At 43.5% G+C, this 23,772-nt stretch overlaps 1 protein-coding gene across 1 annotated transcript; it reads left to right on the forward strand.

Moving 5' to 3' along the window:
- The first annotated feature begins 3,027 nt into the window (after positions 1-3,027).
- Positions 3,028-9,573, forward strand: CXCR1 (C-X-C motif chemokine receptor 1). The gene is made up of 2 exons (XM_005889642.2): positions 3,028-3,103; positions 5,323-9,573. Exons 1-2 carry the CDS (start codon positions 3,088-3,090, stop codon positions 6,423-6,425), a joined length of 1,119 nt encoding a protein of 372 aa, XP_005889704.2. The 5' UTR covers positions 3,028-3,087; the 3' UTR covers positions 6,426-9,573.
- The last annotated feature ends 14,199 nt before the right edge of the window (positions 9,574-23,772 follow it).

Here is a 23,772-nt window from a genome sequence, read left to right on the forward strand (position 1 = left end):
CAAGTTTTCCTCTCCATCTGCCACCAGAGGCTGATAATAACCAGGGCTGGGAGATCCAACCATAGCTGCATCCCTGGTCACACCCCTGTCACATCCTGGCGTTACACAACTGTCTGCCCGTGACACATATTCTCTCCCTTCTCCTCTCATCCTGGATTACTGTTGGGTTCCAGAACTCTCTTGGTCAGGCCCAGTTTTGGTTGCATGTACAGACAACTCCTGGAGAAGGAAATGGCAACCCACTCCAGTAGTCTTGCCTGGAAAATCCCACGGACAGAAGAACCTGGCAGGTACAGTCTATGGGGTTGCAAAGAGTCGGACACGACTTAGTTACTAAACCACCACCACCAGACAACTCCACTTATAACTGGTCTTCAACAATAAAGACAATTTACTGGCTCACATAACTGAAAAATACACAGAGAAGATGAACTCTGGGCACAGTATGTTCAGGACCCTGGATCTGTTTCTCTGCAATTCTCTCGGTTCTGTCTCCTCCAAGTGTTAGGTTTGTCTTTGGACTGGTTTGCCATTTATGGTAGCAAAATGGCTTTCAGCAGCCACAAGGCTACATACTTGCTTTTCCACAGTCATTAAACAACCACCCTGAGCCTGGTTCTGAGTGGGATCGTCTTAGGTCATATACTTGCCCTTGAACCTGTCACGATGGCAACAGGGACTGTCATCAGGGAGAGGGATGAACCCTTTCCTCCACCTCCCTTGCCTCTAATTTGGTCCCCCGGTCCGAGTGGATTCTTCTGCAGGGCTGTGCAGATATGTTGAGGCCGGTATCAAAGCTGACAGGGGGACAAAATAGATAACCTTATAGCCAAATTGTGCGGTTCACACGATCCTGCATAGAAGCTGCCACTTCTAGAACAGAATGGCAAGAACAGGCCTCGGCGTCTTGCTAAGGACTGGCATTTGGGCTGCACATGTCACAGCAGTCTTTGTGGCACTGGATGTTCTACACAGAATGGAAACATGCTCTCCCATCTGGGGTCACACAGAGTCAGACACGACTGAAGCGACTTAGCAGCAGCAACAGCAGAGCCATTTAAGGGGGAGCCGTGATAAATGGAAAGTGACGTACAGAAGATACGTTGTATGGGCGAACTTGCTGGAACCTTTTCAAGTGGGTAGAATTTTATTCCAAGCTCATCGTGTGTGCCTTTCCCCCTCCTTCAGTGAAATGCCCTTTCCTACCATAAAGGGAAAGATCCTTTTCAACTCTTTTCCCCAGATTGTTTTTCCACTGGAGACCTAAGCTACCACCATTGCCACCCCCACCCCGTCATGCTCATCCCAAAGGGCTGATTCTCCTTTGTTCCTTGGGTTTGAGGGAGGACTCTTCCCTAGTACCCCAGTGATTAGTTGAAACATGTTGGAATGCTGAACCAACTTGAGTGAGGGCCTGGGAAAGCAGAAGGGAATTATTCACAAAGAGGAGCTTAAAACTAAGTATTAGATGAGACTTTTCTTGTCCCCGTCTTTCTCTATGGGCCTCTTCCTTGCAGACTTCCTCGCCCAGTGACTGCTGCCCCCTTGTGGCGAATATTCTCAGTTTGCCCTGGAGTGCATACTGGCTTGTGCAGTCCAGAACCCAGTCTGTTTTCTCCCTTGTTCTCTATTTTCTGCCCCAGGAGCTACCTTTTCCCTAGATGATTAATTAGAGACATGTCTGCTCTTTCCAGGGACTACCCCATCTTCAAGTCCTTTCTAGTCTAGGCATTAGTTTGCAATTGGTCAACACCTGTAAAATCAAAGCATGGGTAGCCCCAGGGCAATTGTCTCCTTACACTTCCTGCTATTACTTATAAAGGATAAGAGAACCCAGGAGGAGAGCATGACTTAGTTTAAGAAATATGCTTGCCAGGGGCAGAATTGTAGGCACCAGTGCCATGCTACATTCGGCATTCATGGTAGAGGCAGAACACAGATTACACAGCACCAACTCTAAACAGTAGCAGATAGTTTGGAAAGGACAGACAGTCCAGCTCGGCTATATGAAAGTGCAGTTTTCAGGCACAGCTTATATACACTCTGTTCCTTAAAGTGATAGGCACCCTGAATCGCAGGAAGCAGGTAGGGGAGGATCGACAGCACATCAATCCAAGGAGATATGACTAATGTTGTTTACTCTATAACCATTGAGTGAGCACTTACTCTGTATCCTGGCAGAGGCTCTGAAGGTGAATTGGAGTGGTCTCTAGCAGCCCACGGTCTAGTGGGGCAGACTGACTTGTAAATGCATCATTACAGGACAATAGGGTTCCTGTTATAAGGAAGAAGTGACCGAAGTACCAGAGGTAAAGCTAAAGGACAGACATTAGTTGCTGGGAGCAGCTGAGGCAGATTCCCAGAGATGCCATCCGTCAAGACTGAGAGCGTGGCGAATGACATTACCACCACTCCTCCAATCACCACCATTGGCCCCAGCTCTGCTGGTCTCCCTGTGGTCCAGCCAGACTCCAGGAGTGGCCCCCAGACTCAGGGCAATTCTAATCAACCAGTTCTTCGTTGGTGGTGGTGGAGCTTCTTCCTCCAAAGCTCCATCAACATCTCCATCCCAAAGAAGCCTAGAGTTGAAGTAAACACTGCATGTTTGCTGTCCAAACACAACTCAGTCTTTGACCTCCTTCCCACTGGGTTGTCCTCTAGCCATCAACCCCACCCCGGTGGTGGAGGGCTCCTACAAGGCCCTCCCATACGGACTGCTAGAATCTGTACTATATAAAGTCAAGTTCTTTCCCCTTTATTCAGGTCAGGCAAGTTGGAAGCTTTCAAACGGAAATAAAAGCAAGAAAAGGAAGAGAATGACAATAGCCATCCACAGAGTGGAGAATTCAGATAATGGATCCTTAACTCCATCTTCACCTAGGGTTCCCCTGCTTGGACACAGGGACCCTGTGAGTCTCTGATAGCCTGTGACCCCCTGATTTAACCTGTTCTCCAAATATAGACATGGGCAGGGCCCAAGGAGGAGCTGTGCTGTGACGAGGCTTCCCTATTCTTTATTCATCAAGTTTCCTCTCAGTGTTAAGGCACTCTGGTCTCTGAGTTCCAGGCTCTTACAGTTGGACATACATGGTTGGTGACTCAGGTAGGGAGCCACCTCTGATTGCCAGGACTTTTTCTGGGGCAGGGTGACTTAGTTTGACTATATTTTGGAAAATGCATCTGGTTGTCTGGGACCTGTGATTTGTACTCCATTGACTCCCTGCCTCCTTCCTCATGACCATGTATTCAGTTCTGTTTTTATACATGGCTACAGATGGTGACCAGGGGGCCACAGTCTTCTCACCTTCACCTTTCACACCTCTCTCCTTTTAAAAATATTTATTTATTAAAAAAATTTTTGGGGGGGCTGAGCTGGTCTTTGTTGCTACACGGGAGCTTTCTCTAGTTGCAGAGAGTGGGGGCTACTCTCTAGTTGAGGTTCACAGGCTCTAGGCACGTAGGCTTCAGTAGTGGTGGAACAGGGGCTTAGTAGCTGCAGCTTGCAGGCTCTAGAGCACGGGCTCAGTGGTAGTTGCGGCTCACGGGCTTAATTGCTTCGTGGTATGTGGGCTCTTCCTGGAGCAGGGATCAAGCCTGTGTCTCCTACACTGGCAGACAGATTCTTAACCACTGTGCCACCAGGGAAATTCCACATCTCCCCTTTTTTAGGGAAGAGGATGACTTTTTCTGATTTGACGTTTATTGCTTTGCCCTGAGGCTTAGTCTTTTGTGAAAATGCAGTCCTGGCAGAGATATTAAAAGGTGTGGGTTTGAATGAACTCATAGAACCTCAGATTTGGAAACATCTCAGGGGTTATTTACTCTGCCTCCCTCAATTTGAATGAGGAAATGGAAATCTGGAGAGGTAAAAGGACCCACTCAAGGTCACATAGCTAATTAGTGACAGAATCAGGACAGCACGAGCACTGGATACCAGATATCCTTATTTCCAGTCTTGGTAATCATTTGTAGGGTTTTCAGATTGTTCTCGGAAGAGCCCTGGAGGTTTTGTGGGAACCTCCTCTGTAGAATCCCAGGGACGGGGGAGCCTGCTGGGCTGCCGTCTATGGGGTCGTACAGAGTCGGACAGGACTGAAGCGACTTAGCAGCAGCAGCAGCAGCCTCTGTAGTGACTACTTAGTTGGAGAGAGGGGCACACCCACCCTCCTCAGCAGAAGAGCTTTTGTCTGTTTCATGTCTGTTTCTTCTGGTAAGATTTTGCTTCAATAAATGTTTAACAACCTTAAAAGTTATTTGAAAAGTGCTGAACAATTCTGTGGGTATTTAAGGGGTGACCATGATGGGGGTTTCTCTTAAATGCTTACACTTTCTTTAGACAGAGGACCCAAACATTTATTGCTCCTTTAGAGAAAAAGCTTAAAATACACTTTTTTTGAGGAGGAGAGCTGTGCTGCGTGGCATGTGGTATCTCAGTTCCCCAGCCAGGGACTGAACCTGTGCCCCCTGCAGTGGAAGCGGGAATCTTAACCACTGGACCACCAGCAGAAGCCCCTTGAAATACACTCTAATGCAATTTATTACTATATTGTCTTCCCTCAGTGGATTTTAAGAAGGTTAAATAAGAATTGGTAAAGGAATTCCCTAGTAGTCCAGTGGTTAGGATTCAGCACTTTCGCTGCTGGGCCCTTGCAGGCTGCATAATACAGCAAAAAACAAACAAAACACCAGGAATACCATGGAGGGGAAATAGCATAGAAAGGGGCATCTGAGAGCAGGTTTTGTCTTTGCCACCCCATGGACAGTAGCCCACCAGGCTCCATGGAATTCTTCAGGCAAGAATACTGGAGTGGGTTGTCATTTCCTTCTCCAGGGGATCTTCCCAGTCCAGGGATCAAACCCACATCTGCTGCATCAGTAGGCAGTTTCTTTACCACTGAGCCACCTGGGAAGCCCTAGAGCAGGTTTGCCTCCTTCCATTTTGCCTGATGCTGGCCCTTCCCTGAATGTATAGAACAACTTAGTCCTCCCATCTGAATGCCCAGACATGGCTGAGGATGCAGAAAGTCAAAGTCAGCACAGAGGCAGTATTATAGGTAAACCTGATGCCACTATGGGGCCAACCAACAGCTGATGTTTTTCCTTGTGTGTATGTCCATATTATCCCACATTTAGGCCTTGGGGTTCTGGAAAGCTGACAACACGATGAAGCTGATCCTTAAAGCAGCCTGTGACAGAGGTGAAGGAAGGGCTCTTCAGTTACCAAGCTAGCAGATAAGCACAAGATAACCTAGTAACAGTTATCACATCCTTGATGAGAGTGATTTGGATCTGAGTTACTAAATCACCTTTCTTTCCTTCTAGTCTTTCAACCAGATCACACCATGACAATCATCCTGAAAGATTTATCTAATAGCAGTTATTTGTGGGAGGGGTTTGAGGATGAGTTTGAAAATTACAGCGGCACGCCACCCACAGAAGACTATGATTATAGTCCCTGTGAGATAAGCACTGAGACACTCAACAAGTATGCTGTGGTCGTCATCTATGCCCTGGTCTTCTTGCTAAGCCTCCTGGGAAACTCCCTGGTGATGCTGGTCATCTTATACAGCCGGATTGGTCGCTCTGTCACTGATGTCTACCTGCTGAACCTGGCCATGGCTGACCTGCTCTTTGCCATGACCTTGCCTATCTGGGCCGCCTCCAAGGCAAAGGGCTGGATCTTTGGCACACCCCTGTGCAAGGTGGTCTCACTCCTGAAGGAAGTGAACTTCTACAGCGGTATTCTACTGCTGGCCTGCATCAGCATGGACCGCTACCTGGCCATTGTCCATGCCACACGCACGCTGACCCAGAAGCGGCACTGGGTCAAGTTCATATGTTTAGGCATCTGGGCCCTGTCCGTGATCCTGGCCCTGCCCATCTTCATCTTCCGTGAGGCCTATCAACCACCATACTCCGACCTAGTCTGCTACGAGGACCTGGGTGCCAATACAACGAAATGGCGGATGATAATGAGGGTCCTGCCCCAGACCTTTGGCTTCCTCCTGCCCCTGCTGGTCATGCTGTTCTGCTACGGATTCACCCTGCGCACGCTGTTTTCAGCCCAAATGGGGCACAAGCACCGGGCCATGCGGGTCATCTTTGCTGTTGTGCTCGTCTTCCTGCTCTGCTGGCTGCCCTACAACCTGGTCCTGATCGCGGACACCCTCATGAGGGCCCATGTGATTGCTGAGACCTGTCAGCGCCGCAACGACATTGGCCGGGCCCTGGATGCCACCGAGATCCTGGGCTTCCTGCACAGCTGCCTCAACCCCCTCATCTACGTCTTCATTGGCCAGAAGTTTCGCCACGGACTCCTCAGGATCATGGCCATCCGTGGCCTGATCAGTAAGGAGTTCCTGGCCAAGGATGGCAGGCCTTCCTTTGTTGGCTCTTCTTCAGGGAACACATCTACTACCCTCTGAGACTCCACACCGGGCTCCTCGCTTCCCCTCAGCATCATCCCAAGCCCCATGTCCTCTGGCCGTTCACAGTCCCATGTCAAGGCAGCTCCCCATTGTAGTTACAGGAAGTTGCTGAGGCCATGTCCCTAATAGGCCCCCATCACATGGACTAGACAGCCTGTCCTGGGCCCACCTCTTGCTGTAATCACCATGTCAACTGATAGAGCTTGGTGCATCCTACCACTGAGCCCATAGTGCTCTATCTTCTGGCAGACATCCTTTGAAGATATTCTTTTCAGTGATTACAAAACGTTCTCATTAATGGGAACCATTAATGTAAAACACCATTGGTTACTTCCCTAGCTCTCCCTTTCCTTGTCAGCCAGGAAAGTCCCCTTCCCTTGAGAGAGGCTGAAAATGACAAACACTCATTTTCCAAGATTCCCTTAAGATAGGAGTGGCCATATCATCTTGATCTGATTTATAAAACTTAAAAATAATGATGTGCTGGTAAATCACTCTCCTGGTGGGGAGGAAGTTCTGATTTGTAGCATTTGCTATGTTCTGTGGTATAAATAAATGCTACCACCATGGCTGGTTTCAAGGATGGTGGTGTTTAACAACAAGCTCACAAAATCTAAAAAATGTGATAATGTGCTTTCACAAGCTTGTGCAAACTGGCTTCAGCATACTGTTGCTTAAGAGGAAGTCTAATGGGCTCAGGGGACTCCTGGGAAATATTCTTAATTTAAAACACACACACACATACACATCCTTGGTTCTTGACTTTGACTATGGTTATAGGATATGATGTGTGGAGCTGAAGCAGCCACTTTGTGAAAAGGAGGGAAAAGGCCTTAGGCTGATGGAGTCAAAGGATAATAAGGACCTGAGAATAAAAAGCCCAGAATAAACCTAAGCATAAATGGTCAAATGAGTTTCAACAAGCGTGCCAAGACTATTTAAGGGGGAAAGGATGGTCTTTCAACAAATTGTGCTGGGAAAATTAGATATCCACATACATAAGAATGAATGTGGGCCCCTACCTTACATCATATACAAAATTAATTTAGAATGGATCAAAGACTTACAATTAGAGCTAAAATTATAAAACTCCTGGGAAAAAACTTAAGGAAAAAGCATAATTTGGTCTGAGGTTGGGAATGGAGTGAGGCTCAGAGATGGGATTTAGATCAAGGTTGAGACTGGGATCAGGGGTTGAGGTTGGAGTCAGAGATGAAGTGTAGGGGAACCAGGGATGGGATGGTAGTTTGTGATATGATCAGAGAAGAATGAGTGTCAGAAATAAGGAGAGATCCACAAACAGACTGAGGCTGAGGATGGGGTGAGATTCAGGGAGGTTGGAGATGGGGTTGGGACCAGGTGTGGAGTAAGTCTTGGGAATGGAATGAATGTGGGAGTGTGGGAGGGGTGTCAGAAATAGAGTGAATGTCAAGGATGAGTTAATGGCTACAATACTGGCCACTATGATTTAATCTAGTTAGTGACTGCTGCAAAAGGCACCACCAGTAAGGTCACCATCCTCTCTGGAGTATTGCCTATGATGCTCTCTCAGGGGCCCAGATGGAGACACCTTGGCCTGTCCAGCTTGAGACTCTAAAAGTAGGTTGGTGAGGAAGGAGTTAGGGGCTCAGGCCCTAAGAAATACCTCTGATTCAGGGGAGAAGATAGAAGAATGTAGAAAGAATCCAGGGAGGAAAGCAGGAACTGGGCCTGGAAACCTCCCTTTCCTCTCCCTCCCTCCCCTAGTCCCCTCTCCACCTCACCTACTGTGTAACTCAATGCTCACCTTCCTTCATCCTCTGCTGCCCTAAAGACAACTCCATCGGGGGCTTCAGTAAGTAAATAAGGATCCATATTGGGCCTGTGGAAATATACAGATGACTAATAACACATTTGAAAAAATGCTTGCCCTCACTAGTAACCTGCGAAGTGGAAATCAAAGAGCAAAAAATAATTTGGAAATGTTTTCAGGACAAAGATTCCATCTGAACTCTCTTCAAACAAGTGCAACATTGTTCAGTTAGATTTTTTTTTTTTTAATGCAGTGTGTAATTCTCTGGGTATAGCTCAATGATTTGGATTTTAGATCTGTAAGAATGCCGAGATGTTAGTACTTAAGTAACATAATGTATGAAAATATCAGAAACTGGTGTTCTAATCGTTGAATAGTGTAAGGATTAGCTGTCTGGTCAAGGTTAGGGAAATGCAGAAGGAAATGGCAACTCACTCCAGTATTCTTGCCTGGAAAATCCCATGGATGGAGGAGCTTGGTAGGCTACAATCCATGGGGTTGCAAAGAGTCAGACACGACTGAGCGATTTTACTTTCACTTTCAAAGTTAGGGAGCTGTTTACCTCGGGGAGGAGCTCAGCATCCAGGATGGAGCTGGCATCAGGATGGGCTGCATCTTAAGATCAAGGGGAGCAGCAGGTGGTCAGGGATGGAGCGAGTCGGGGATGGAATTGGCATTAACGATGGGGTAAACACCAGGGATTAGACAGGGGATAGAGATTGGGATGTGAATGTATATTTTGCACAATGCTTGCTGATGTTTAAAACTTTAAAGTTATTTTTAAATTTTTTTTGGCTGCACTGTGTGACATGCAGGACCTTAGTTCCCTGACCAGGAATAGAACCCACTCTCCCTGTGATAGTGGAAGCAGGAAGTCTTACTCACTGGCCTTCCAGGGAAGTCCCCATGCTTGCTGATTTTAAATTTTGAAAATTTGTTCTGTGGGTTTAGTTAAAAGTTTTCAGCCTTCAAGTTACAATGTTGAATAATACTTTTTCCCCCTACACTGTTCCCCTTCTGACCAACCACAGCCTCCTCACCAGCCCTTGTTTCCCTATCTAGTAGCCCATTCTTAGTCTAGCAAAAATATTAATTGATAATCTGTATTTTGTTCCATAGGGGTTTAGTATTGCTTCTTTTCCAGAAATTTGTATTTTATAGGATCTTTCAGAGACTGAGAAGTCTTATAGATGAAGGTGAAATTAAATGACCAAATCCTCTTTGGTCTAAGGGTCATCCCAGACATGACCACTAATCAAGAAGTCATGAAGAGTACCGATGTAATTTGGAAATATTGAAAGTTTGGTTCCAGACCACCACAATAAAGCAAATACGGAAATAAAGTGGGTCATCTGTTTTTTTTTTTTTTTTTTTTTGGTTTTCTGTGCATATAAAAGTTGTTTATACTGTAGTCTATCAGGTGTGCAATAGCATTATGTCTAAAAAATGTACATACCTTAATTAAAAATACTTTATTGCAAAACAATGCTAACCATCATCTGAGCCTTCAGTGAGTCATAATCTCTTTGCAACAGTAACACTGAAGATCACTACTGAGCAAATAATGTTGGAAAAATGGCACCAATAGACTTGCTTCAGGTAAGTGTTGCCACCAACCTTCAATCTGTAAAAAAACACAATATCTGCAAAGGACAACAAAGTGAAGGGCAATGAACTGAGGAGGTATTCCTGTACAGCCATTGGTGTTTCCATGCAGAGATTGGAGAGGCCAAAGATCTCTGGGTTTGACCCAGACACCTGCAAGTGGCTCATATCTGGGCTTTCCCCACGGCTGGTTTTTCCATCCTGGTATTTTATTTATTTATTTTTGGCTGCACTGGATCGTCATTGCTTTGCACGAGTTTTCATTGCAGCGAGTGGGGGCTACTCTGTAGTGGCACGTGGGCTTCTCATTGTGGTGGCTTCTCCTGTAGAGCTCAGGCTCCGGGGCACTCAGGCTTCAGTAGTTGTGGTACATAGGCCTCAGTAGTTGTTGCTCTGAGGCATGTGGAATCTTCCTGGACCAGGATTCGAACCTGTGTCCCCTGCATTGGCAGTCTGATTTTTATCCACTGCATCACCAGGGAAATTCTGGGTTTTGTTTTTAAACTCAAGGTTCTTCTTCCAACCTTGAGAGTAGAAATGAATTGAAAAATTAAAAAAAAAAAGCAGAATATGTTAATGCAAACTTTCTAAAATTAGTTTTTCTTTTTTTTAATCAAAATATTTCACTGACATTGTTTATAAAAGTGAAATAGATTTACAAGGTTTATAATGAAAACCAGCAGCAGCCCTCCTGTCCCACTTCCCCACGTCAAAGTCTGTGACTTTCAACTCACATAGCTGTTTCATTCAGTAGTGGTCTGTTGTTGTTTGGTCACTAAGTCGTGTCTGACTGTTTTGTGACCCCATGGACTATAGCCTGCCAGGCTTCTCTGTCCATGGGATTTCCCAGGCAAGAATACTGGAGTGGGTTGCCATTTTCTTCTGCAGGGGATCTTCCTGACCCAGGAGTCAAACCCATGTCTCCTGCACTGCAGGCATATTTTTTACCACTCAGTCACCAGGGAAGCCTCAACAGTGGTCTACGTATTTCTAAATATTATGCTTATTCTGCTAGCTCTTGAGATTTTTTTTTCTGAGTTTTGGATATCATCTATTGACTTTCTATCTTGGCTTCTGAAGATTTAACACTCTTTCACATTTTTCTTGCTTTTATTCCTGTCCCAGAAAATACAACATTGCCTCTTCTATTCTTCCAGGACATAGATCTATACTTTTTGGTTAAATCAGCATTCAGTGTTTCAGTTTTACTGTATAAAAAGTAATTCACAGTTGGGTACAACATTTACACTTCCTTTTTTGCTACAAGTTTTCTTTTCTTTAGAATTAATGACAGAATTTTCCCATGTACTTTTCATTACATCACTCTCAAATGTCTCCCTCAATACATTCACATTAATCAGATAATAAATTTGAGATAATCCATAATTATTTTTTCTTTTTTGGAGACCCCGTCTCTGGAGCCCTTTATACCCCTGTTCCAATCTGGATAGGTTATTCTCCATGCCTGGTTCTTTTTTCTAAATAGCTTTAATTACATTTCCAGGTAAATTTTAGAATCTGATTGCTAATTTCAATAAAATGTCCTGCTGGGATTTTTATCTGAATTACATTGAATTTATAGATCAATTTGGAAAAAGTTGACATCTTAATAACATTGAGTCTTCCAATCCATGACCATGGCATCTTTTCCCAACTACTAGATCTTTTCTAATTTGTCTTGGCAATGTGTCATAGTTTTTAGTACATAGATCTTGTTTCATATTTTATTCCTAAAGTTAAATTTATCCCTAAGTATTTTATGGTTATTTGAATGCTTTATAAGTGGTATTTGGGCTTCCCTGGTAGTTCAGACGGTAAAGAATCCACTTGCAATGCGAGAGACCTGGGTTTGATCCCTGGGTCAGGAAGATTCCCTGGAGAAGGGCATGACAACCCACTCCAGTATTCTTACCTGGCAAGTCCTCATGGACAGAGGAAACTGGTGGGCTGCTGTCCATGGGGTCACAAGGAGTCAGACTCGACTGACTAAGTATAGCACAGCACGTAAGTGGTATCTAGTTTTTAAAAATTTCCAGTTTTTTCTTACTATAGAGAAATATAATTGAGTTATCTATATTGACCTTGTATTCTGGGACCTTGGTAAATTCACTTATTAGTTCTAGTAGTTTTATTTTTAAAGGTTCTTTTGGACTTTGTATGTACACAATCATGTCACCTGAGAATAAAGACAATCTTATTTCTTCCTTTTATTTATTTTTCTTGCCTTATTTCACTGACTACAACCTCCAGTACAATGATGAATAGAAGTTGTAAGAGTTTGCTCAATTCTTAGTCTTAGGGGTAAAGCATTCAGTCTGTCTCTATTAAATATGGTGTTAGCTAAAGATTTTTCATGGAGGCCCTTTTCAGGTTGAGGAAGTTCCTTTCATGAATGGTATTAAATCTTCCTCTTTCTGCTGAAGCCAGACTACTGCTGCTTACTGTCTTCATGACTAGTGGCAGATCATTTGAGCTCCCTCTAGCACTTGGTAAAATGTCAATAATGATGATGTTCAACTATTCTCCATGAGGATTAAAGTAAATGACTACAAACACACCATACACACTCCACTTAGAAGAATGCCTACCCTATCATAGGTGCTATATAAATGTGAGGCATTATAATTTTGGTTTACTCCCTTATTTCATTTTACTACTGGATTTTGCTGAAAAAATACATATAGTAGATAACTTTTAGAGATCCTGAGTTTTCAAAAAAGTCTTAGTCTGTTCTCCCATGTGATTAGTATTTTGACAGAGTATTGAATTCTAGATTAGCCTTTATTTTCCTTCAGAGTTTTGCAGGCTTTTCTTAATTTTTTCTAGCTTGTAGGGTTACAATCAATACTTCTGATGTTATTCTATTCTTGACCTATTGTATGTGATCAAATTTTCTCTTAGAAACATTTAGGATATTCTCTTCATCTTTTCAGTTTTAGAATGCATGATGATGTGCCTTGTTGGGGTTCTTTTCTCAATAATTTTGCTGGGAACCAGGTGGCTGTCCTTGCTGGGGCCCCACTGGGTCGTATGGTTCATAGCATTTTTGGTAATTTTTGCTGTTATTGCTTGATCCCTTGTTTCCACATCATTCCAAATGGCATATTTGGAACCTCATCAATTTTTACTCAAGACTTGTAAGTCTGAATTGTCCCTCAGGTGGCCCTCTTTATCCATAGTTAGGGCAGGCCGCTCACTTTGGGGTCATGTCTCAGAGCTGGGAAATGTTTTCTGTCTCCAGGAAAGCCTGGGCCAGTTCTTCCGTGGTTCCTGGTTTTTTGCAGGGAATCCATACACAGGGTCTGTAGACCCACTGATATTATCATTCTCATCCTTAAGATGTATGACCACTTCTAGTATCCTTCTGGATTCCCATGGTTTCAACTCCTGCTTCTTGATAAGCCTGTACATCTCTGAGTTTCCTTTTCACGTCTGACCTTCAGAGACCCCCTCTCCTTTTGCTTTTGATCTCAGATATTTATTTAAAAATTTAAAAGTATATGTTATCTAATATTTCGATGTGTGTGTGTACTGTTCCCATACATCTTCCCACGCATCCTCAGAGCACTATCATAACAGGATATCAGTAAAAATTCAAATAGATCATAAAATAGATCAGTCTCTTTTCACTATTTCTTTCCTTTCCTTAAAGACAACTATTGTTGAAACTTTCTCCCAGTGAAATTAAAAGCCAGTCTGGAGGACACATTGGCCAAATGTCTAGTTAACTCACAGCACGGATGCGAATGCTGCATACGCATGTGTGCGTGTGTATTGGAGGTGAATGACCAGCAGTATCTCAGGATTATCATCCCTTCTTTTAGCCAGGTTCAAGTCAGCAGGGTGAAAGGACTGAAATACAGAAGGTAAGTGGGGAGGTGCTTCTGAAGAAATCTAGTCACTTCCGACGTGGGAAGAAATTGTATTGCCCAACAGAAACCTATGAGGACACATCCGTACTTCTCTTGGTTCCCATGTCGTAAACAAGACTCTTTTCCTGAAAGAGCTGGCTTTTCTCCAACTTTGAGAACACTGAAGGTGGAGGGAGACTAAGCAAGTAAGGTCTAAGGGCCAGACAGTACAGAGTTCCTCTTTTTACCATCATCCTTGTACACTTGACACTCCTGTTAGCTGGGATCTTACTCTGTAGGCCCCTGTGCCCATTCTCCAAGGTGTTGTAGAAAATGTGTGTTCCTAAGTAAGAATCAGATGGCCAGTTACCTGAGTATGTATCAAATGCCTATTAAGCGCCCACCTTTGGGCAAGACCCTTAAAATAAGGGTAGGTACTATAGAAATGAAACTTAGGACACAAGGAGACTTGTGAATCGAGGATATGTGAAGAGTTCATGAAGTTTCCTGTAGTGACAAGGTGATCAGAACAAAAAGAATTATCTGGAGGTCCTAGTGAACCACAAACTTAATCTGAAAATTTGGGGAAAAAAATGTTTCTAATTAAATAGAGAATGAAAATAAAAACTTAGTAGGTGTATGACTTTGAATATTAATTTAAGCTTCCTGCTGGCACATAGGAGCTCAATAAATGTTTGCTCTTTTAGGGGTAAAAACAAACAAACAAACAAAACAAAAAACCTTTCTGAATCTCAGTTTCCTCTTCCACAAAATGAGGTTGAATTAGGTAAGCTCCTTTTTTGTTTGAAGCGTCAATGTTCTAAATTGGAGAATCTATATGTTTAGTGAACTTGATATGAAACTTCCATCTTTGCTTAGAACATGAAACTTAGTAATTAGGTGCTTCGTAGAAGACCACTTAGTGTGTGCTTTCTGTGCAGCTGCTGCCCAGGACTGACATGAATAGTTCTAGAGAGGCCTTCCTCCTTCCCCCTCTCTTTCCTCCTTCTTCCATCCACCCTTATTCCCCTCCAACACCTTCCTCCCTCAACTGTCAGCAGTTCACTCCTTTGGGGTAGGCAGGTCCTTTGGAAAAACAGCAAATATCCCTGGTGAGGGGACTACATTTCTTTCAGTCATTTAGCTTAGAAAGATAATGGGTTTTTGAAATCATTCTTTTGAACAGAAGAATCTCTCTTTCTGCACCTTCAAGGTCATGAGCAAACCTGCACATTGCTATCCAACACATCAGCTTAGCCTCTTACTAACAGATGTGCCTGCTAGTAACTGCAGACCTAAGATGTGCCAGACTGGTGAAAAGCACTTTTTACATGAATTACTTCATTGAATGCTTCCTAAGACCTTAAGGTAGTAATTATTATTATCCTCATTTTATAGATGAGGGAAATAAGGTCCAAGGAGATTAAATACCTGGTCCAAGGAGATTAAGCATCTTGCCCATGTTAGCAGAGCAGCAGAGAAACCACAAATCAGAGTTCGAATTAAGGAATCAGTGCTTTCAGAGTCTGGGCTCTCAGTTCCTTATTATGCATGCAGAAGCCCTGGGGTGGAGGGAGAGCCCAGGGGGCTTTGAGTCAGGCTGCGGCTTGGTCTGTTGCTGAACCTTTGCACATACTGTTCTCCTTTACTATATGTCCTTCTCTGCGTCTCCAGTTAGATAAATTCTATTCATCTCTCAAAAGTTAGCTCAAGATCTTTCTTGGAGGGGCAGTGGATAAGAAACCACTTGCCAATGTAGGGGACAGGGATTCCATCCCTGGTCTGGGAAGATCTCACATGCCATGGAGCACCTAAGCCCATGTGCCAGACCTACTGTACTGAGCCCTCAACTCTAGAGCCTGTGAGCTGCAACTGCTGAGTCCACGTGTCACAACTACTGAAGCCTGTGTGCCTAGAGCCTGTGCTCCACAACAAGAGAAGCCATCACCATGAGAAGCCCGCACACCGCAACGAAGAGTAGCCCCTACTCATGGCAGCGAGAGAAAGCCCACGCACAGCAACAAAGACTCAGTCAGTCAGTCAGTTCAGTCGCTCAGTTGTGTCCGACTCTTTGCGACCCCATGGACTGCAGCACGCCAGGCTTCTCTGCCCATTACCAACTCCCAGAGCTTGGTCAAACTCATGTCCATTGAGTCGGTGATGCCATCCAACCACCTTATTCTCTGTTGTTCCCTTCTCCTCCTGCCTTCAATCTTTCCCAGCATTAGGGTCGTTTCCAGTGAGTCAGTTCTTTGCATCAGGTGGCCAAAGTATTGGAGTTTCAGCTTCAGCATCAGTCCTTCCAATGAATATTCATGACCGATTTTCTTTAGGATTGACAAAGACTCAGCTCAACCAAAAAAAAAAAAAAAAAAGTAGTTTAAGAATAAGAACTTCCAGGAGAAGGAAATGGCAACCCACTCCAGTAATCTTGCCTGGGAAATCCCATGGACAGAGGAACCTGGTGGGCAAAGAGTCAGACACGATTGAGGGAGGGGCAGGCGCTCGCTAGAGGCCCCAGAGCTTTTGATGGCAGAGCCAGCACTGTGGCTGAGGACTCCCGGCTCCCAGGCCTCTCTTACCAGATAGGAGCGTGGAAAACTAGTCTAAAATATGCCTGAGGGCTTTCCTGGCGGCTCAGTGGTAAAGAATCGCCCCCCTGCCAAAGCAGGGGACGAGTTCCACCCCTGGTCTGGGAAGATCACACGTGGCAGAGCAGCTGAGCCCATGCATCACAGCCACTGGGCCGGGGCTCTCGAGCCCGGGAGCCGCAGAACTGAGGTCTGTGGGCACCAGAGCCCATGCTCCGCAACAAGAGGAGCCACAGCTAGAGAAAAGCCCACGCAGCATGAAGACCGCGCACAACCATAAATAAAATCATTAAAAAACATTAAAAAAAAAAAAAAAGAATAAGAACTTCCAGAAAGCCTCCCCAGGCTGAGTTACGAGTCCCTCTCTACATGTTCACACAAGACCATTGCATGACTTATCTCTAATGCTTATCACATTTGGGTTGTTTAATTGATTATTGGTCTGTCTCAAACTACATTATGACATTGCTAAATCTATTCACCGCTCTCATTAGATTCAGAGGAAGAAGTAGGTCTAAAATGAGGATAGATTCAGCTTTTAAATGAATGAACGGAACAGCCAATTATCCTTCATTTACCACATGTGGGCTGGATTCAAGTATAAGATGGGAAAAAAGAAAACACCCCAGTTGGCTAATTCTGATGGCAGCATGTTTCTTACTGTTCATCACAGTCCCATGAGTTATTTGCCCTCAGGAAACTGCGTAATTTAGGGTTAGCTTTCTGCAAGTTTACAGGGTTGTGACTTCCTGATGTAAACTGCCTAACTTGACGGAGTAGCTGATGCAAATAAATGAATGGCTAAAAGTGGAACCAATCAGATTTAGAACAGATTTGAAAAACATCACCACCTTTATACGACAGGCATGTCAATGGTGGCTGTGTATATTTTATATAAACACCAGTTAGGAACTCATTTGGACTTTATATCAAAATTGCTATCCATAAAGTTCAGTCCAAATTACTACATCCACAAATTGGAACAAAATTAAAGAGTTACATAAATATTAATAGCTAACTTTTTTTTTTTGGCCAAGCTGTGTGACTTGTGGGATCCTAGTTCCCCGACCAAGGATTGAACCCATGCTCTTGGCAGTGAAACCACTGAGTCCAAATCACTGAGCTAAGGAACTCCCTAATAGCTAACATTTATTGAAAGCTTATCATAGTCTATTACTGGGTTAAGTGCTTTATATGTATTAACTAGCTATGAGGTTGGTTCTTATTAATTACTTTTTAGCCCATTTTACAGAGGAAGAAACTGAGGCACAAGAATTAAACTAGGGTTGGAATGTGCATTCAGGGATCTGACTCCAGGGCCTACACCTTCAATCACTCTGCTAAACTCCCTCCAGGTATGGTTTGGTACCTTTCTTCCAATACTTATCTGTTAATGGTGGTTACTTAATTATGCCTTATTTCACCATGCTTTAATAGAGTTTTTCTTTTAAAATATCTTTTATGTTTATTCTTTTAGATTAAAAAAAACTCTCTGTGACTTACAAAAATCATGTTTGGAATTAAATTTCCTGCTTTTCTTACTAATATTGGCATAATAAAAAAAATTTAACCTTTTGAAATCTGCTGAGTTAAAAAATGTATCCCAAAGATGAATTACTTACAGAGATTTGCTGTACAAAACAGTGCCTAGAGGGCTTCCCCAGTGGCTCAGTGGTAAAGAATCTGCCTGCAATGCAGGAGACGTGGACTCAGTCCCTGGGTCAGGAAGATCCCTGGGAGGAGGGTGCAGCAACTCACTCCAGCATTTTTGCCTGGAGAATCCCATGGACAGAAAAACCTACTGGGCTGCAGTCCATGGGGTCACAAAGAGTTGGACACGACTGGAATGACAGCACAGGCACATAGTGCCTATAATAAGCCATACGATATCACGCACTTAAAATCTTTTTTAAGAGGGTAGATCTCAAATGTATTCTCATCACAAACAGCAACAATAAAACCTATGAAAACATTAAAAAAAATCAAACCAAAACAAACAACAAAAAAGCAAAAGTACAAGGGGATGCAAGGAAACTTGTGGAGGTGACGGATATGTTTAGTACCTTGATTATAAACACCTGCAGTTTTTTTTTTTTTTTTGGCTATGTCAATTACACTTCAGCCAAACTGTTAAAAAAGTGAAAAAACAAAACAAAACAAAAACCCTCTGTGTGACTGTAAGTCTTCTTAGCGTTCAAATCTCTTGCAGGAAGCTTTAATCGTGTTAATGTTTACCACTGAATAAGCTCCAAATGTTTACCTGCTTCACATGATGGATGGAAATAAGTGAATAAGTGACGGTACTAGCAACTTTGAAATTGCCCTTTGAATCTTTCTCAAAAAAAAAGTTTTCTTTCTCCCTGAACCTTTATCTACAGGTTTGGAAGTGAAAGGTTATAGCACAGTCTTGAGCCCTGCCATTCGTCCTGTGGGAATTAGGTTTGCCAGTAACTTGTAGGGAGGACTTCCCTGGTGGCTCAGATGGTAAAGTGTCTGCCTACAATGCGGGAGACCTGGGTTTAATCCCTGGGTGGGGAAGATCCCCTGAAGAAGGAAATCGCAACCCACTCCAGTATTCTTGCCTGGAGAATCCCATGGATGGAGGAGCCTGGTAGGCTACAGTCCACGGGGTCACAAAGAGTGGGACGTGACTGAGCGACTTCACTTTTCCCAGTATGGCAAAGAGGAGAAGGAATGCGGACTCTGGAGACCAGGGCCCAGCACTGCCTCTGTCACTCACAGTTCAAGACCTTCGGCAAGTGTTCACCTGTTCTGGGCAACAAGGAGCTCACCTGATAAAAGGAGAGGTCAGTCTAGAAGTGAGTCTTTTAAGCTCCCTTCCACCCCGACAGTCTAGATTTAGGCAAAGCAGTTCAAGGCTACCACTGATAGATGGGCAGGTTTGACACCGCACAGCCCTAAAGGAGTGTGTTACAATGTGACTAACACACTTACTGCATGTATGTCTTAAGTGAAATTAGTAGAATCTTCCCATAAACAGAGGGATTTTGTACAACCTTGACCCTGGTCCCTGGGAGCTACTATGACACTGAGACCGAGAAGCATTTCGATGCTCCCTGGGAGTCATGCTTTTCATTTTTGGCAGTTGAGCTGGATCCTTGGGCAAGGGAGTTAGGCAGGGGGCGTGTGTGTGTGTGTGTGTGTGTGTGTGTGTGTGTGTGTGTCTGTGCTCAGTCATTCAATTGTGTCTGACTCTTTGTGACCCCATGGACTCTAATCTGCCAGGCTCCTCTCTCCATGGGATTTTCCAGGCAAGAATACTGGAGAGGGTTGCATTTCCTTCTCCAAGGGATCTTTCCAACCCAGGGATTGAATTTGTGTCTCCTGCGTTGCAGGCGGACTCTTTACCATTGAGTCATCTGGGAAGCAAGAGGTACCCCAGTGCCATAGCCGACTGCATACTCTAGAAGTAAATCCCTTAGCATAATGCTGGATCTCCAAGCCAGTCTTCTAGAAATGCTAGCTGGTGGGAATTATTGCTCTGGTGGGAATAGAAAGCAAACACGGGACAGGACACCTTGTGAAAATCAAGAGTTTGACCCAATGTCTGGGTAGCTTGGCACAGAGCCAGCTTTGCTAGGACACCAACCCCAATGTTATGGCCAAGGGGACGTGTCTGACATCACACTTGCAAGACTCTGTTGAGAAATCAGTGATGTATCTGTCTTTTCCGGGCAGATGCTTATGGCTATGAAGCTGCTGGAGGAGGGGCCTTAGGTTGGGGCAGTGATGTGTGCACTTCCCTGCACCCCCTCCCCACCCCTACATCTGTCTCACCTTGGGCGGGTGAAATGGTCAGGAGGCGACTCCCTGCAAGGCCACCTTGCTTTTGGGAATTGTGGGGGTCTTAGAGACCAGAAGTGTACAAGGAGAGAGAGAGGAAGGAGAACATATATCTGGAAGGGAAAGAATCATCCTCACAGACAGTTTTAATTCCAACAGGACGTTTCTCATCTCCAGTTTGAGCAGATTTGCCCCATGGCTTCTGGGTCAATGGGTTTTAAACTTGAATCTTTTTTTTAATAGCATGACTTTAATGATATTTATTTTTTATTGTAGTAGTGATGATGTACAGGTTGTGTTAATTTCTGCTACATGGCAAAGTGACTCAGTTACACACACACACACACACACATATCTTTAAAAATTTTTTTTTCCATTAAGATTTATCACAGGATATTGAATAGAGTACCTTGTGTCCAGTAGGAACTTGTGGTTTATTTGCTGTATATGTAATAGTTTCCATCTACTAACCTCAAACTCCCAGTCCTTCCCTCCTCCACAGTCCCTCCTGTTTTGTAACCATAAGTCTATGAGTTTTTTTGATTTTGTAGATAGGTTTATTTTCGCCAAATTTTTAGATCCCACATGTAAGTGATATCATATAGTATTTGTCTTTCTCTTTCTGACTTACTTCCTTAGTATGATAATCTCTAGGTGCATCGATCCTGCTGAAAATGGCTTTATTTCATTTTTTTCTTATGTCTGAATAGTATTACACTGCATATATTACCACGTCTTCTTTATCCATTCATCTGTTAATAGACAGGTTGTTTCCGTGTCTCAGCTATTGTGAGTAGCACTGCTATGAACATGGTAGCACCTGTATCTTTTTCAATTATAGTTCTGTCTGGGTATGTGCCCAGGAGTGGGATTGCTGGATCATATGGTAACTCTATTTTTGGTTTTCTGAGGAACCTCCATACTGTTCTTCATAGTGGCTGCACCAATTTACATTCCCATCAACATAAACTTGAGTCTTGATCAGACTCACCTTAGCTCCAGATTCCCAGGGACCCACCTTGAGCCATTCACATTCCTTAGCTTAGACTGTCACCTTACCTTAACCATAAGCTGGATACCTTCTGTTTGTGCTTTCAGACCCACTCTCTGCCTTCTTTTACCACGCTCTGTGCCCTGGGATAGTGACCAATATGGATTACCTTAGTGGGTTCCCCATACTCTGATTTCTGAGCTTGGCTCATGGGAGCCCTTGTTGGAGATCTGTGGGCAAAACTACAGGTCAGGGCATTTATTCTCCTACCTCTGTTCCTTGGATACTGGGATTGACTCTTGTCAGACAGGCCTTATCATACAGCTTTCCTTCTGGGCTCCTGCGATAGCTCCCCTACCTCACTTCTTAGGCGTAGGGATAGTAACAGCTCCCAGTCGCTACTGGCCTTGGGGTGCTAAACCATTGCGCCTTACTTACCCCAAATTCTTCCCCCAGTTTTTTTAAAATTTTATTTTATTTTTAAGCTTTACAATATTGTATTAGTTTTGCCAAATATACAAATGAATCCGCCACAGGTATACATGTGTTCCCCATCCTGAACCCTCCTCCCTCCTCCCTCCCCATACCCTCCTTCTGGGTCATCCCAGTGCACCAGCCCCAAGCATCCAGTATCGTGCATCGAACCTGGACTGGCGACTCGTTTCATATATGATATTATACATGTTTCAATGCCATTCTCCCAAATCTTCCCACCCTCTCCCTCTCCCACAGAGTCCATAAGACTGATCTATACATCAGTGTCTCTTTTGCTGTCTCATACACAGGGTTATTGTTACCATCTTGCTAAATTCCATATATATGCGTTAGTATACTGTATTGGTGTTTTTCTTTCTGGCTTACTTCACTCTGTATAATAGGCTCCAGTTTCATCCACCTCATTAGAACTGATTCAAATGTATTCTTTTTAATGGCTGAGTAATACTCCATTGTGTATATGTACCACAGCTTTCTTATCCATTCATCTGCTGATGGACATCTAGGTTGCTTCCATGTCCTGGCTATTATAAACAGTGCTGTGATGAACATTGGGGTACACGTGTCTCTTTCCCTTCTGGTTTCCTCAGTGTGTATGCCCAGCAGTGGGATTGCTGGGTCATATGGCAGTTCTATTTCCAGTTTTTTAAGGAATCTCCACACTGTTCTCCATAGTGGCTGTACTAGTTTGCATTCCCACCAACAGTGTAAGAGGGTTCCCTTTTCTCCACACCCTCTCCAGCATTTATTGCTTGTAGACTTTTGGATTGCAGCCATTCTGACTGGCGTGAAATGGTACCTCATAGTGGTTTTGATTTGCATTTCTCTGATAATGAGTGATATTGAGCATCTTTTCATGTGTTTGTTAGCCATCTGTATGTCTTCTTTGGAGAAATGTCTATTTAGTTCTTTGGCCCATTTTTTGATTGGGTCATTTATTTTTCTGGAGTTGAGCTGTAGGAGTTGCTTGTATATTTTTGAGATTAGTTGTTTGTCAGTTGCTTCATTTGCTATTATTTTCTCCCATTCTGAAGGCTGCCTTTTCACCTTGCTAATAGTTTCCTTTGTTGTGCAGAAGCTTTTAAGTTTAATTAGGTCCCATTTGTTTATTTTTGCTTTTATTTCCAATATTCTGGGAGGTGGGTCATAGAGGATCCTGCTGTGATGTATGTCGGAGAGTGTTTTGCCTATGTTCTCCTTTAGGAGTTTTATAGTTTCTGGTCTTATGTTGAGATCTTTAATCCATTTTGAGTTTATTTTTGTTCCCCCACTTTTGTTAAAGCTCTTTGTATTGAATTCTCATGAGTTTGATGAAACTCTATCTCCTTGCCCAGTCCACTATGCCATCAGGTTCCTGCCAGGATGCTGATCCAGTCTGGGCTTGTCCATAAAGCTGCATTTTAAGCAAAGAGCCCATTTTAAACATGGAGATAGAAATTAAAAATACTGCTCCATTGGACTTTAATGCTCCTTGGTTCTTTTTTGGCCCCTTAGTGTTTAACTTATTTGAGATGATAACTTTATCTCAAATGAAAGCATCAATTTACGGTGATGTTTTTCAAAAAGCAGCTTTATCAGGAAATCAAGTTAAAAAAAAAAAAAAAAAGACTAATACTGGTCAGTGAGACACAGGCTCATCCACATAGCTCAGGTTCTTTGTCCGTAAGGAGGCCTATATCTGTGCTAGCCCATAGGTCTCATCCATAAATACAAGGCCTCAGCTCCTTCGTTTTTGCAAAAACTCTGATCCAACCAAAGAAATTAGAACAATGCAAAGCCATATGAATTAATCATGAATACGACTAAAGAGAATAAAGTTCTTTAACAAGAAGTCCTTTGAACAGCTTGGTGTATTTCCTCCCAGATATTTTTCTGAACACTTATAAAGCCATATAATTATAATGTTTTTACACAAATGGATAAACTGGTTACTGCACATGCTGTTCTACTTTCCTTTTTCATTCAATATGGTTTTTTGAAGATCTTTCCATGTCCATTCGTATACAACCAACACTTGGCATCACAGGGTATTGGTTCTAGGAACCCATTCCCCGCTCTTGGGTACCAAAATCCACAGTTGTTTCAGTTCTTATATGAAACTTAATTAAATAGCATTGTCTTTGCATATAATCTCTGCATATACTTCTGTACACTTTCTTTTCTTTTCTTTTAGCACCCCGCCCCCTGGTCTGTACACTTTAAATTATCTCCAGAC

The sequence above is a fragment of the Bos mutus genome, chromosome 2 (assembly GCF_027580195.1).
Source record: "Bos mutus isolate GX-2022 chromosome 2, NWIPB_WYAK_1.1, whole genome shotgun sequence".
Classification (NCBI taxonomy): Eukaryota; Metazoa; Chordata; class Mammalia; order Artiodactyla; family Bovidae; genus Bos; species Bos mutus.